Source organism: Podarcis cretensis (assembly GCF_951804945.1).
Source record: "Podarcis cretensis genome assembly, chromosome: 6".
Lineage (NCBI taxonomy): Eukaryota > Metazoa > Chordata > Lepidosauria > Squamata > Lacertidae > Podarcis > Podarcis cretensis.
Genome location: NC_137175.1, coordinates 81,595,544 through 81,609,599, shown reverse-complemented (window position 1 = coordinate 81,609,599; position 14,056 = coordinate 81,595,544). Strand labels below are relative to the sequence as shown.

The 14,056-nt window shown below is 42.6% G+C and overlaps 2 protein-coding genes across 15 annotated transcripts in view; one reads left to right on the top strand and one right to left on the bottom strand.

The window, feature by feature from the left end:
- The window catches only part of NTNG1 (netrin G1), a 218,905-nt gene that overhangs the window by 99,957 nt on the left and 104,892 nt on the right, over positions 1–14,056 (bottom strand). The gene's annotated exons all lie outside the window — the stretch shown is intronic.
- Positions 12,714–14,056, top strand: part of LOC307218873 (uncharacterized protein) — a 69,778-nt gene continuing 68,435 nt past the window's right edge. For all 4 annotated transcript variants that reach the window (XR_013840056.1, XM_079981822.1, XM_079981821.1 and 1 more), the window contains exon 1: positions 12,714–12,960. Coding sequence is in view for 3 of the 4 variants with exons in the window: in XM_079981822.1 (XP_079837948.1) it covers positions 12,871–12,960 (90 nt within the window). In the remaining variant the exon portion in view is untranslated. The remainder of the gene's footprint in view (positions 12,961–14,056) is intronic.

Sequence of the window (14,056 nt, the reverse complement as noted above, 5' to 3'; positions counted from 1 at the left end):
ACTCTCTGTGAGTCCTATGAAAATATCGGATCTGCCAAGTTCAGCTAGCCTTATGTTAACAGGTGGGAATAAATACAGGACATGCCAAGAATATGTAGACAGAGCTGGTACAGAAGGACAGAATTAAAACTGCTAGCAATTGGCAAGAAATACTGCAACCTTCTTCCAGGAATGCCCGCCAGAGAGAAAAGCTTGCTGAACTCAAAACAGCAAGTAAATACTGCTTATATTGCATTTTTGTTTTAATGCAACCATGCAGCCTTCATAATTACATATCTGATGAGGCACTTCTCCAGGTGTACTGATACAGAGAAGCACCTATCAACCTCTTTATGGTTAGTACCCATAAAAATATGTGTGACAGGCAGAAATTCAACAAGAGAAGCTATGCTGACCTAGAGATACAGGGGTGGGTTTTTTTTTGTTTTTTTTAAGAGGCTGCCAAACCTTTTATATTTGAAGTCTTTCTTGGCTTTTTGTCTGTTTGTTTTGGTTTTGGCTTAGAATTCAGAAAATTAAGACAATTGTTCAGAAATAATGGTTTTGAAATTTGGCAGGTTTGGAAGCATGAAACACCCAGGCTTCTTTTGGGTGAGACAGCGTTACTTGGGATGGATTCATTTGCCCTTTTTCTTTTTTCTTTTTTGAGCCATGCTACTTTCACTTTTTTAAAAAACAACAACAACCAACTACTAATTATATTCATTCTATTTCCACGTTAAACAACTTGTTAAAAATCCTCTCAAAACACATATTTAAAATGCTTGAAATGTATATTTCCTGAGATTTCATATCGTAATTCACTGAGATCAAATTCCTCAAGCATCTCTTAAGTATTGCTAGATTAAATTATCAGAAGGATGACTACTGAAACTCCAAAGATCATTCACATATACTAAATTTCTCAGGGTTCCCTTCTGCATTGAAGGAAGATAAATAGTAGTGGGTTAGCCAGTCCGTCCTGAGAATTCTCTCTCAATCTGGATAGTATTCAACAAAACCCCACAAAGCTCTCATACATAGATTTATTGAAGATCACAAGGCACATGCAGAAATATTTACTAACATTCCAATAGGCTGGTTTTTTGGCTCTGAATGAAATTGGTTAGATCCTCTTTATGAAGTTGCATGCAGAGTTCTCGGTGGAGTTCTGTAAGAACGAGTGAGTTCACCCTTCTTTCTAGGTTTGAAGAATTAAACTGAAACTAGATTGCAAAGGAGGAAGGGAGGTTTCTTCCCAAACTGGGCAGAGTCAATAGAAATTAGAATATTGAAATCCCAAAAAGATTAAGGAAAATATTGGGGGGGCCACTAGGGGTGCATTTGAAGATGGCTGACAATACCATCTCTCCAACCCACACGAGGTAATTAAGAGGCTGTTATGGGAGTATGCAGCCTCCTTTGTTGCCCCAAGGGAATGGGGAACACTGCCCTTGCCTGCTGTGCCCATAAATCACCCCCGGACTTGAAAGAAGGGGGTGAGGGCACTAGGCAGAATGCCCTTGTGTGGACTCCGGTTCTCCTGGACGCTGTCTCTGATCGCGCACTAGCTGCAGCAATTTGAAATAAACAATTAGAAAGAGGCAATTGCACATATTTCAAGTGAAGAACGGGGAGTGAAGACTGCTAATTGAAGGGACCTCTGTGAAAGAAGAGCAACGGGTTGGATCAACAGGAATATATCATGAAGATACATCAAAGGCTTGGTATGTCGGCAGCGGGACTGGATGGGGGGAAACTTTTTTCTTCTTCTATGTGATTAACCAATAACCCCCCCTCAAGTCAGAATCGTCGTATAACTGACCTAAGCAGGATGATTTAAGACTGTGTGGAAATGAACTCTAACCAAAAGTCTGCTTTATGGAGATTGAGAAAAGAACAAGAGCTTTTGGAATGACGCAGCAATAAAAACAGAGTCGCCATGTTGGCAGGTTCTGTCAATTACGACCGGGAGAAGGAATGGATTTGTTTTCATACTGGATTCCTGGTGAACCTCTTCAGAGGACTAAGAAAACGACAGACCTGTGAAGATTAATGACAGTAAGAGTGCTTTTATTTATGGAAGCGATGATATACGGAAACCGTCTCGATATGGCTCTTGGACGAATGGAAAAATCCACACAGGATTACAATTTGTCTTAGCCCACTTGTGGAGACTATCAGAGGTCACAAAGAGAAGGGAAAAATATATGAAAACAACAAGATGAGATGTGGAAAACAACAATAAAGGACTGGATAGAATTGTGAACATTATTTGGACAGATTTGTGGACATTAAAGCAGCAGCAAGAAGATGATTGGATCCCCTTCGGAACTTGAAATATGGGTACCCCCAACAAAAATTTAAAATTCGGCTTTGTAATTTGGAATTTATGTGATTTGATTTGATTGGTCGGTTAATAAAAATTATTTTTTTTTAAAAAAAAAAGATTAAGGAAAATATTTATGTATGCGGTAGTAGCAGCTAGGATCGTTATTGCTAAAATATGGAAAGGGGACTCCGCGCCCACAAAGTTACATTGGCAAAGTAAAATGTTAGAATATGCTGAACTAGCAAGATTAACTGCAAGATTCCGAGACTATCAGATCAAATATTCAACAAAGAGTGGAATATTTATAGAGATTACCTAAAAGAACATTGCAATATTACCAATTCATTGGCAGGTTTGGATTGAGTTTCTGCTTGAAAACAAGAGATTGTTACAGAACAAAAATGATAGAGAATCTAGGAGAGATAAAATTAAGTGTGCAGTGAAAGGGAATTTAGGAACCACAGTGGGGGGACCAGGTCACACTAGAATTAGTAAAGAATGAAATTAATTCTGTGTCTTTCTTTTTTGTACATAAGGAGTATTTATTTTGGATTGGTTTTTGTTAATATTGCTATATATTGATGCTATATATTGTTTGATTTGGTTTTCTGTTTTGTTATGTTTTTAAACAAATAAAGCATTAAAAAAGAAAAAAAAGAAACTAGAATATTGCTAGGCCTACATTTCCTAACCTGCCTTGAGGTCTAAAAAGGTGGAAAGGCACTATCTTTTCTTAGAGGGGCAGCATTCTTCAGTGCAGCAGAATCCCCATCTAGTACTATATTTTTTCATGGCCTTTGGCTGTGATCAGGACCTCAAACCCAAGGACCAGCTGCGCCCCTCTGAGCCAATCTATCTGGTCCTTGGGATTCTCTCTATGCGACACCCTTCGGTGGCCCAGCTGCACATCTTCCTTGAACGTTTCTGCCAGGCTAGAATGTATCCTTGACCTCCAACCATGCATCTTGCTTGTCTGGAAGGAGGACAGATAGAGAGATGTGCAGATGTGTGCGTAGAGACTAGCCTACTGTAGAAGGTAACATTTGCATGAGTTGCCCTGCCAGTTTTGGCCCCAGCCTCACTCAAGGCTGGGACGTGGCCCCCATAAGGCTAAAAGGTAAAGGGACCCCTGACCATTAGGTCCAGTCGTGACCGACTCTGGGGTTGTGGCGCTCATCTCGCTTTATTGGCCGAGGGAGCCGGCGTACAGCTTCCGGGTCATGTGGCCAGCATGACTAAGCCACTTCTGGCAAACCAGAGCAGCGCACGGAAACACTGTTTACCTTCCCGCTGGAGCTGTACCTATTTATCTACTTGCACTTTGATGTGCTTTCGAACTGCTAGGTTGGCAGGAGCAGGGACTGAGCAATGGGAGCTCACCCCGTCGCAGGGATTCGAACCGCCGACCTTCTGATCGGCAAGTCCTAGGCTCTGTGGTTTAACCCACAGCGCCACCTGCGTCCCCCCATAAGGCTACTTGGAAGTAAATGATGGCTCTTTGGCTGGAAAGAGTTACCCATCTGAGGTTTTGACAATCAGACTTGGCTGATTGACTGTGCCATGTGAATTTGGTTAGAACTGGTATTCTGGGTTGCTTCCCATGGTTAAAAATAAATAAATAAAAAAAAAAAATAGATCCTGGCTGGAAATGGGTTACTTAAATTTTAATATTGCACAGCTCTCATTGGCACTGTTTCTCATTTACACCACATATCCCACTGTTTTCTTTATGAAATCACAATCTTGGCCCATCCTGATAGGGCTTCTGCATCTTCCCGTTGACTTGTATGAACACAGAAGCAGTTGCAATGAAACAGGAAGAGGAAACAGAGGAAAGAGGCTCTTCTTTCCTTCCATTATATTTGTGCCGTCTTCAAGCTACTGGTGCTGTGTTACTGAGATGAAGGGGAATGTACTCTCAGTGCTCTCAGAAGGGATAATCTTTTTCAGAAAAAGTCTGGAAGTAGAGGCACTTCAGAAACTGTGTTTTCCATATGTTTGTTTCATAAGCCAACGGTTTATCTTTTATTGCTGAAAATATGGTATTTGTAACTACCTGTGACAGCTTGCCCTATAAAAATCTGTTATGGAATAATGCCACTGGCACTCATGGGCAGCAAGGCTCTAAGTGAACCTGGTGTTTCGTTCATTAAGATAGCTTAGTTTGCTCATCACCACTGATGCTCCAGAGAGATTTAAGAGGGCAGAGGACACATCTCAGCCTGTGTAAGAGGAACTGTGTGTGTTTGCACACATTAAATGGTTGTTCCATATACCTGCTGCTCTCTGAGTGCATGTGATGAGCACTGGATTGAGTTCATTGGGACTAACCTGAGGTAAAAATGCAATCAGCCACAATGATGAAAATATATGCATATCTCTTCATTTGTTTATTTTTCATTTTCAGAAATATTGATTAACTCAAAGACGGATGACAGTGGGATGAGTGGTGCAATTCAGAAAGCTCTGCTGTTTGCTAATGCAAACTTAAAGCATTTTTATTTATTTAGATATTTAGTCTTGGGGAGGTAGAGAAAGGTTGGATCCTGCTGGTCTGCTGAATTTGACCCAATTGCTTTAAGATCCCATCTACCAGAAAGGACTAAACAACTTCATTTATATTTCAAATGCTTCAAATCAATATTCTGTTGAGCCCCTCCTCCCGCCTGAGTTTGGGATCACCCCACCAGCAAAAGCAACAACAACGTACAACTGAAGATTTTAAGGAATAGATTGCCTGTTATAAATAATTTATGACTGTCATAAAGGAAAAACAGATTGTGAAATACTGCTGACGAAAACAATGCCTATATTAAAGGATGAACCTTCCTGACTCTGCCTTGCCTGACTTCGCTTTTTTTACAATCCTGTCGTCTCTCCCTCCCTCTCCACCCCCTCACCCCCATTTTTTGAAAATGTCATTCAGGCTTCCCGTGCTCAGCCACACTCAGCAATGAAAAATGCAAAAGCTGCTTCTGCTCACAAAGAAATACTTGAGATAATCTGAAAATAAACAAACAAACAAGAATAGCCCACCATCCCAAGGATTAGAAATGCTTGTGTGCATAACAGACATTTGCATCTGAAAAACTGGGTTAGAGTAAGCATCTTATGTAGGGTCTGAAAGCCCGACACTGGGTGTATGCCAGTGAAACAATGAGATGGGATGACCTTAAACCTTCACTGGTCCACAAGAGCTTAATTCAGTCTGGGGAGAACTGGCGTGGCAAGCCCTTGTAGGTTGAAATTGATGGAGTGCAGCTGAGACCTTGGTTAGGCATCTCTGGCCAGGATTTGAAGCAGCTTAGATAAGAAGAAAGTGCATACGCACGCACACGCGCGCACACACACACACACACTCTCTCTCTCCTCCTCCTCCTCCCTCCTCAACAATGGAGAAATTTGCCAAGATGATAGCTTGAGTAGCAGAGGATCAGGGAATATGAAGGCACTTCTGGACTGAAGGATAGAGTAGGGAGGGAGGGAGGAGAGAAGGCAAGGAGTTTGAATAGCATGACTGAAGGGGTGGGAGTTCTGCCCCCTTAATTTCCCACACAGGGGGAAATTTAGCTTGTGCATGAAACACATTGTTCCTGTTAACAGTCCCCTTTCTCCACAAGCACTGAAAGAACAAATTCCAGGTGAGGCTGTGCTAGAGAGTTGTGGAAAAGCAACAACAATCATGGCACCTTAAAGACTAGGAGATTTGCTGTGGTACCAGCTCCATCTGCTAGAGCCAATTTCATCCACATACATAAAGCGGTTAGTGGTAACCTCAGTGGGCAGTTCATTCACACACTTGCATAAAAAGTGCAAGGAGGTGAGCGAGAAGGCTGAGACTTACTCCCATTGCAACCTCATTGCTCTTCCCTCCTGAAAGGTAGCATCTTTCTAAGTTCTTTGAAAAGAGCTGCATTATTATTAATTTTTTGCAAAATGTGGAGAAGCGACCAATTGCTGCTTGTTCCTCTTCTCTGCCTTGTAATGCCCAGAAAAAATGCCTAGTGTAACACAATGCAGGGGATGGCATGATATGTCCACGCTACTGGGAATGAGGTAATGCATTGTGTGGTAACATCATGTCACACAGAAGCCCCCTTCATGGCTGCACTGCATCCAGAGGCATCCCGCTTAGGATGCGGCACTGAAAGTCTGCCTCTGGCTTTGCCCTTGAGACTTCATGGAGCCACCAGCCCTGTGATCAAGTTAGGCTTAGATATCTGCAAAGGAAAGCCTGCACGTGTAGCTCATTAAGCATTATGGAGCCCTGGTCACGTAGCATTCCAGAGCATGTGCAAAGTGCATGGGTGAAGGCTTTCTTTTGCAGGTGCCCGCAGGAGTGGCTGGTATGATGAGGTGGTGCCATGTATGGAACAGTGTCACCACCATGTATCTGGACAGTACAAGGATGAGACAGGATGGCAGGTCAAGGCTGCATGGGTGTACTGTCAACAGCATCAGATTGGACCAGGTTGTGAGCCTGTGCAGCTCACTACCCTGCCCCATCCTCAGACCATCAGAAGAGTGGCCCTGTCCTACTACATAGGCCTCTTATGTATCCATGCCTAATGAATGGGTACTGGGGACTGGACCAATGGTACCACCTGGCTTTCTGGATGGAGCCAGAGGTGATGTATAACAGCCCTATTCTATATGGGATGCCCCTTCATGTGTCAAAGTCTCATGAAAACAACACCTCTGTTTTTCTTCTGATTTCTCATTCTGCCCTGTCACATGAGCAAATGTCCAAAGAGCTCTACATGGCAACCTGGGGACATGGGTCCTTTATTTCTTGCTTCTATAGCTGCCAGTGTGTGTTGTACTTTCTTGCCTTACCACTGCTGCAGATTGCAACAATGCTGTGAACCACAGGTTAGAAGAAACAGAGCAATATGCCGGGGCAAAACGGCTACCTACATTGATTTCATTAAGCCCTAATTATTATTTTTCTTTCTGCGCAGTTAGCAGCTGTGTAGTAGTTTTGACAAAGCAATGCATCAGAATGCTGTGACAGAGACATGGAATTGGGAACTTGGATCTCTGCTTAAAATCTAGAGGGAAAAGTGGTGGATGGTGTCATTTGGGAATAAAAAGTGATGGGTGGTGACCTCTCTCCTGTTCCGCCCACAGCAATCTGCTCTCCCCGCCCCCCCCGGCACTGAATCTTGGCCGGGGAGGAGAGTGTAGGGAAGATTTAGTCGGAAGGAATCAAGTAGAAACAACACCTGCCACTTCTCCCCTCCAAATGAACTCTGCCTTCCAATGCTTTTCATGAGTTTGGCTGAGATCAGGTCTTCCACTCGCAGCTAGCTCAGTCCTCACACACATTTTGATGAAATACTACAAAAATGACAAAGCTACAGAGTGACTCCAAAGTATGGTGCTTGGATAAACCCCCTAACAGTAGGTTTCATCACATCATTTAGTACATTAGCACATTTGTATGATGCCAGCTCAGAAATGCCTGCATGAATTTAGCCTCCCACATGGTTGTCTTTTGTACTCTTGTGTCTACATATGAATTATATGCATGTGTTTCTTTAAAATAAAAGTAATCTAAATATATGGCAGATGTGCAAATCCCCCCGGAGGCAAATGTACTTTGGATTCAGAATGGTGACAATGTACTTGACAAAAGTCACCATGCAACTTGCTGTCACATTGTCACCTGTTCATGTGCCTTGCTGTGCCCGAAGCAGCTGTCTAGGAGCCTCACTGGTTCAAGAGAAGTCTCATGTATTTCTCTTGGGGCAACTCTTTCTCTTTTCTGTTGATCTGTTTATAATTTTGCCTGTTGCAGCTCTGAAACATTCATGCTTTGAAAAATGTATGGTTGAATACATAGTGTTGCATTTTTATTGGATTCCTAAGGCACCTGAAAGTATTTTCATTGAAAGCATTGAACTCGAAAGTCAGTTCCTATCTGTCATGATTGCAGTCAGCAGTACTGGCATAACTGGAAAAGCATCAGAAAGTAGGATTTTGCCCTATCAAAAACTACCCTAGCATGTATTCATCATGTTCTTCCCTGATTGCAATCCACTGCTCAAGAATTTGGAGGAGATGACTTCATGATAACAGAGGCATGGAATAAAAAAACCCAAGACCTGGCTGACACAGGAGCCCCAGAAAGGACCCAGAAATTTCTGGGAAGAAGACAGTACAACACTTCCATGAACAGAGTAAGAAAATCTACATTGAAATGAAATATGAGGAAGTATGTGTGAGGAGTGAAGACCTGGCTGACACAGGAGCCCCACAGTGAGGAGCCGCCAAACAGCTGTAGCAGATATAAGCTCTAACAATCTACAAAGAGAACTCTTCCATCTCTCTCCGAGTTTGCAGCCTACTCAGTCTCCAGCATCAGTTGGCTTCTTCTAGTGCCACCAAAAGAACCAGGAAAACTTAATCATGCAAGGGATTCCATGCAGTGCATTTTTTGTTCTTTTCTGCAACTAAGAGAAGCAGCTGGGTGCTGCCAGAAGTGGAGAGAGCAAGCAATGGCAGTCAGAGACGATGCCAAGGGATTCTCCACATGCGGTTGTAGCAGCTGAAAGAATCAGCAGCTAATACAATCAGCTGGAGTCTTCCTATCACATGGAGACTCTATTTAGCACTCCTGTGCAAGCTCCTCCCAAGTTTAAGGTAGCTGAATCTTGGGGATCCTCACTAATTAAATTTGAGCATGACACAGTAGAAGCGGTCAGCATTTGAAGGACCCAGAAATTTCTGGGAAGAAGACAGTACAACACTTCCATGAACAGAGTAAGAAAATCTACATTGAAATGAAATATGAGGAAGTATGTGTTCAGTTGGAGCTGTGTAGCTAAGTATACCAAACGAGACAAGTACCCTAGTGACATCACCTTTCAGGACTGTGAAGGAACAGCAAAGGGGTGCAGTTGCTGCATACTATCATCCCAAGTGCATCATTCAGGGTGATAACTCAAATGCCCTCTTAGCAGGCTCAGACACATGCATGATGACTGCAGCCATCACCTGATAAGAAACTGAAAGATGTACTTGACTATAAAGCAACCTGCAGGGAGTGAACACAATGAAGGGCAGTTCACAACTGCATGTACAGCATTTGCTTTCTTAGCTCAAAGTGTGAATGGGATTCCATTGAGAAGCATCGTGTTTGAGTGGGCGCGACATGATACGAAAGCTTTTAATGTGGAGCCTGAGTACTTCCACTGAGATACATGAGCATATGCAAACCAGCCCCATTTCTCTCAAGTGGCTTCACCAAGAGAGAAGAGGAAAGGAGTTGCAATTATCAACATGCCTCTGATGGCATCAGCATATCATACCTTCAAAATCTCTGTACCTGTATTGCCCTAGATGCTAAACAGCAAAAATGAATCAAATTGGATTCATCAGATATAAAAGTCAGAAACAATCAACAGCCCTGCTGCTGTCCTGTCACCAGCAACTCACATTAAAAATATGTAGTGTTCTGGGAACTGGAGCAATGCTCATGTTCAACAAAAGTAGTGCCAAAGTACTAGTCAAAGGACTCTCCCCACATCCTTGACAGGTTCCATGTGCCTCATTCATGCAGCCATCCTGTCTGAACACCCCTGGGTTCCTTCTAAATCAGAAAGAAGTTGTCAAGATATGTACCGTACTTTCAGTGAGCAAGTTGCTTTGTGTAAGATGACAGGGGAAGGCAGGTTTTAAGACACCCTCTTCTTTTCTCTCCATCCCACTCTCCCTTTTAAACACACAATACGAAAAAAACACACACTTGTATTTCTCTGCAGGGGATATGCACTTAATGCCCCTCACATCTCCAGGTTTCTGCAGTTCCAGTACAGGGAAGGGACTTATTGTTCAATTTCTTCAGGGAGGTGGGGGGGGTGTTCAACAGTAGCTTCTGATCTGCTCCATGCACAGTCTAATACCAAGCAGTGGCCCACAAGCAAATGGTGCTTGGACACAGTGAAGGGCTGCATGCGGGTCAATAAATTTAAGCTGGATCCAAAACAGACAAGAGGTGTTCTCAAGTCTGGAGATGGAGAGAAAGGCTATTCCAGACAGGACTGCAGTTCCCTGTAAAGAAAAGATCCACAGCTTTTGGTATCTCCTGGATCCAACATGGTCACTGGAGGCTCAATTAGCCTTGATCACTAGAGTGTGTGTTTCCAGCTATGGCTGGTTCACTAGCTACAGCTCTTCTTGGACACTGCACTCCACACTCTCATCACTTCCAGGAATCTGCAATATGCTCTATGTCGGGCTGCATAACACAAGCTTGGTTTGGGAGATTCTAGAATAAATTGAAAGGTTTACTGGGAATAGAGGAAGTGACCTGTCAGTCTAGAAACAAGCTGGAAGTTAAGCCATAATGTGAGGGGAAGGCAGCTCAAGATGCACTTGAGGGTAAGATGTGCAAACTAGCCTTGACAGCTTTGCAGCAGTGGGTGGAACCCTATTGGTCTCTTGTGTCTCCTGATCACTCCTGAACTGGACACTACAGCGCCACCACTGCAGTGGTGGTGGTGATGCTCATGAGAATGAAAGCCAGCAGCTATTCGTATGGCAAACTCCTACAGTGGTCCAGCAAGTATGGGCTCTGGACTCCTGCTATGAGAGTCCCGTGTTTAGTCCTGATGCCTTGCAACCCAAAGCAACCTCATTTCCCAAAGGAAGAAGTGCTTGATAAATAAAAAGGAGCACACCCCACTTCCAATCTGGTAAATAAGAGAGTTATGTGTGTGTAGGAGGAAAAGATAGACAAAATTAGGGCAGGGAGTTGATGTAGTCCATGGACCAACAATTAGCTGCCCTTGCAACAGATAATGGTGCTGGTAGTTTACAGCTTCTCCTGTATAGCTTGGCTACTGTGGTATTAAGCTCAAGCAACTGGATTATTCAGCCCTTCATGTGTCCCACTGGTAATTTCCTAATGCATTACCTTGTCACTCACAAGTCTGCCTAGCAATGTTCATTAGGAAGGTATGTGACAGCATCCACTAATGTATGTCTGGGGCAAGAGAATCGATTTCCCCCTTCCTTGCAAAAAGAGAGATCTTTAATAGTAATACTGCAGGAGAGATTACGAGATGGAAAGTGCACACTGATGGAGTCTACTGCAATACATTATCGGGCAGGAAAATGTCACTGATGTATCACTTACAAAATATTATCCATTTTTTTCCATGGGGTATGAGGCTGCTGGTAAAGCGGGATAAGAGAGTCCGATTATATTTGTGGATGAAAAGATGCCCTGGGGAGGGTAGGCCAGCCTGTTCCTTAATGAACGATTCAAAGGCAACAAATACGGCTTGAGTTTTAATGATCAAGCTGCAAGAAGCAATGGTTGCCTAGATTGCTGCAGCCCAGGATATGGTCTTGAAGTCAAGATCATGCCACCGTGCCAAATTACTTCTGTGGAAATTGATGGGGAAATGGAAAGGATATAAGGTGCTGCTGCTGACAGTAATCCAGGTGGCTGATTTGTTGCTGGGCTTGCCCTCCTCGCCACTTCAGATAATTGCAGAACTTTCCCCGTGTTTTACTAAAGGAAAGGCTCACTACCTCCTTTCATAAAGTTCGCAGCATCAAACAGATGGTTACCCTATTAGCAACCATTTGCATTTAACACATTTTGTAATGATTTATGCACCACATGTTGCTGAGCAACTCAAAAGCAGTCAGGGGCAAAGAACTACTCGAGTGTGAAAGTGCACATCTCAGGGTACATATCCTTGTGGTATCCAAATCTGTATCTTTTTGCATATTGTGAAAGCAATTAAATTTGAACCACAACTCCCCCTCCCCCTCTCTCCACTACACCACTACCATAGCTAATTAGGTTTGTGTCATGGCTGCAATTAGGAGCCTATAGATTGCAAGTTGTTTTAAACTGTTTTTAATATTGTGCTTTAATATTGTAACCCACCCTGGGTCATTAGGGTGAAGGATAGGTCAGTAGTAGGAGTAGTAAAAATAGTAATAGTAGTAGTAATAATACTAATGTTCTTATGTACTGGACAGCATATTAAATATTTCAAAGCTATTTTCTCTCAGAATATGCATTTTTAAATATGTCTACCTCAAAAAAACACATTTACCGTATATCTTCTCTCAAAATATGCATCAAAAAAAGTTTTGATACTTGTTTTAGATGAGAACTGGATCAAAACTTTCAGAATGTGTGAAATCCAGTGCATAATATGCACTTTAATCCAGGAGGTGTGGATCAGGTAAACTCAGGTCAGTATAGAAAATCAAATTACTTAAGCATGCCTACATACATAGCATCTGTTTATATAGAACAGAGGTCACTAATCTTTTTGGTCCAGTAAGCACAATGTAAATTTTGAGAGAGTGCAGTGGGTGCCAGTCACAAAATGGCTGCCATTATGTGTGTGTGACACCCAACACAATATGGCTGCCATGGGGGCGTGGCATAACACAAAATTAGAGAGACAACCACTCCTCACTACCTTATGTTTGCAATAGGAAGTCAGATACGCACTGCTGGTCCTGACTATAGTGATCACATAATATTGATAACACAGAGAATATGATGCTGTTGCTGCCCAATAACAATGGGGAGAATTCCTCTGTACAGTCGGACCTTGGATCCCGAACGCCTTGGCACTCAGAGGTTTTGGCTCCTGAATGCCGCAAACCCGGAGGTGAGTGTTCAATTTTGCAAATGTTCTTTGGAAGCCGAACATCCGAACTTTTTGGAAGTTGAACGGACTTCTGCAACGGATTTCGTTCAACTTCCAAGGTATGACTGTACCAGGAAAATATAAAAAGTGTCCCCACCACAATTAGAAATCACTTAGCAGGTATCTGCACATTTTGCTCCATAACTTTATTTCTAAGGGGGCTAGAGACTTACATTTTTTTCTCAGGTGCTAGGTTGGCAACCCCTGAACCCATTTCCCAGGGATACATATGCAGAAGCCTGTATTCATGTGTGCATCAGCATAAAAATCTATGATCTGGAACTCAAATTCTTTTATAAATCTATTTGCTTTTCTTGCACTTTGGGTTCCATGCCCCTCCAAATGCTACTTTCCTGAGAATGAAGTCCGTGTAGTAGAGAGGGGGAGGAAATTTCAAGTTTATACATTTCCCTTAACCCATGCTGAATCTAACATTCAAACCTGACGATATTGCATTCATTTTTATTTGGAATTGTCTCTTCCTCCTTCTGAATGCAGTCATTTGCTCCTACTGTTTCTGCATCGATAATACATTCAGTAATACAGCCTTTCAAACAGGCCACTTTTATTGTCCTTGAGATTCTGGCTGCTGGATGTTTTCTCTCTCCTTTGATTCCATAACGGAACGCTGCTACATTATGTTCCATTTCAAAGTCATGGAGAAGACAATAAAGAGCCATGGGAAATGGCCGCTATCATTCTAGGCTCCTGGCAATCATAGAGGAATGAGAAATGTGCTGTTTGCCTTGTTCAAGTTACGTGCAGCTTGTAGAAGGTCTTGGGCCAGTTAATGAGGAGTATGCTATATGTGTGTGCATACTCCATTTTTATTTTTAAAACTATTTTTTCTACAAGCTTATTTGCTTCCTTAGAAGATTTTCAATATGTAAGTTTTAAAAAATTGTGTTCATATCCTTTTGTGCCAGTCACATGTAATGGTCAAACGAACACAGAGTCTGGCAAGTGATCAGTTCCAAGTCTTCTTTCAGGGTAAACCCTTTAGGTATCCCAACGGTACAGTTTTTAGAGTACTAAGAATTTCACAGAAAATTGTATC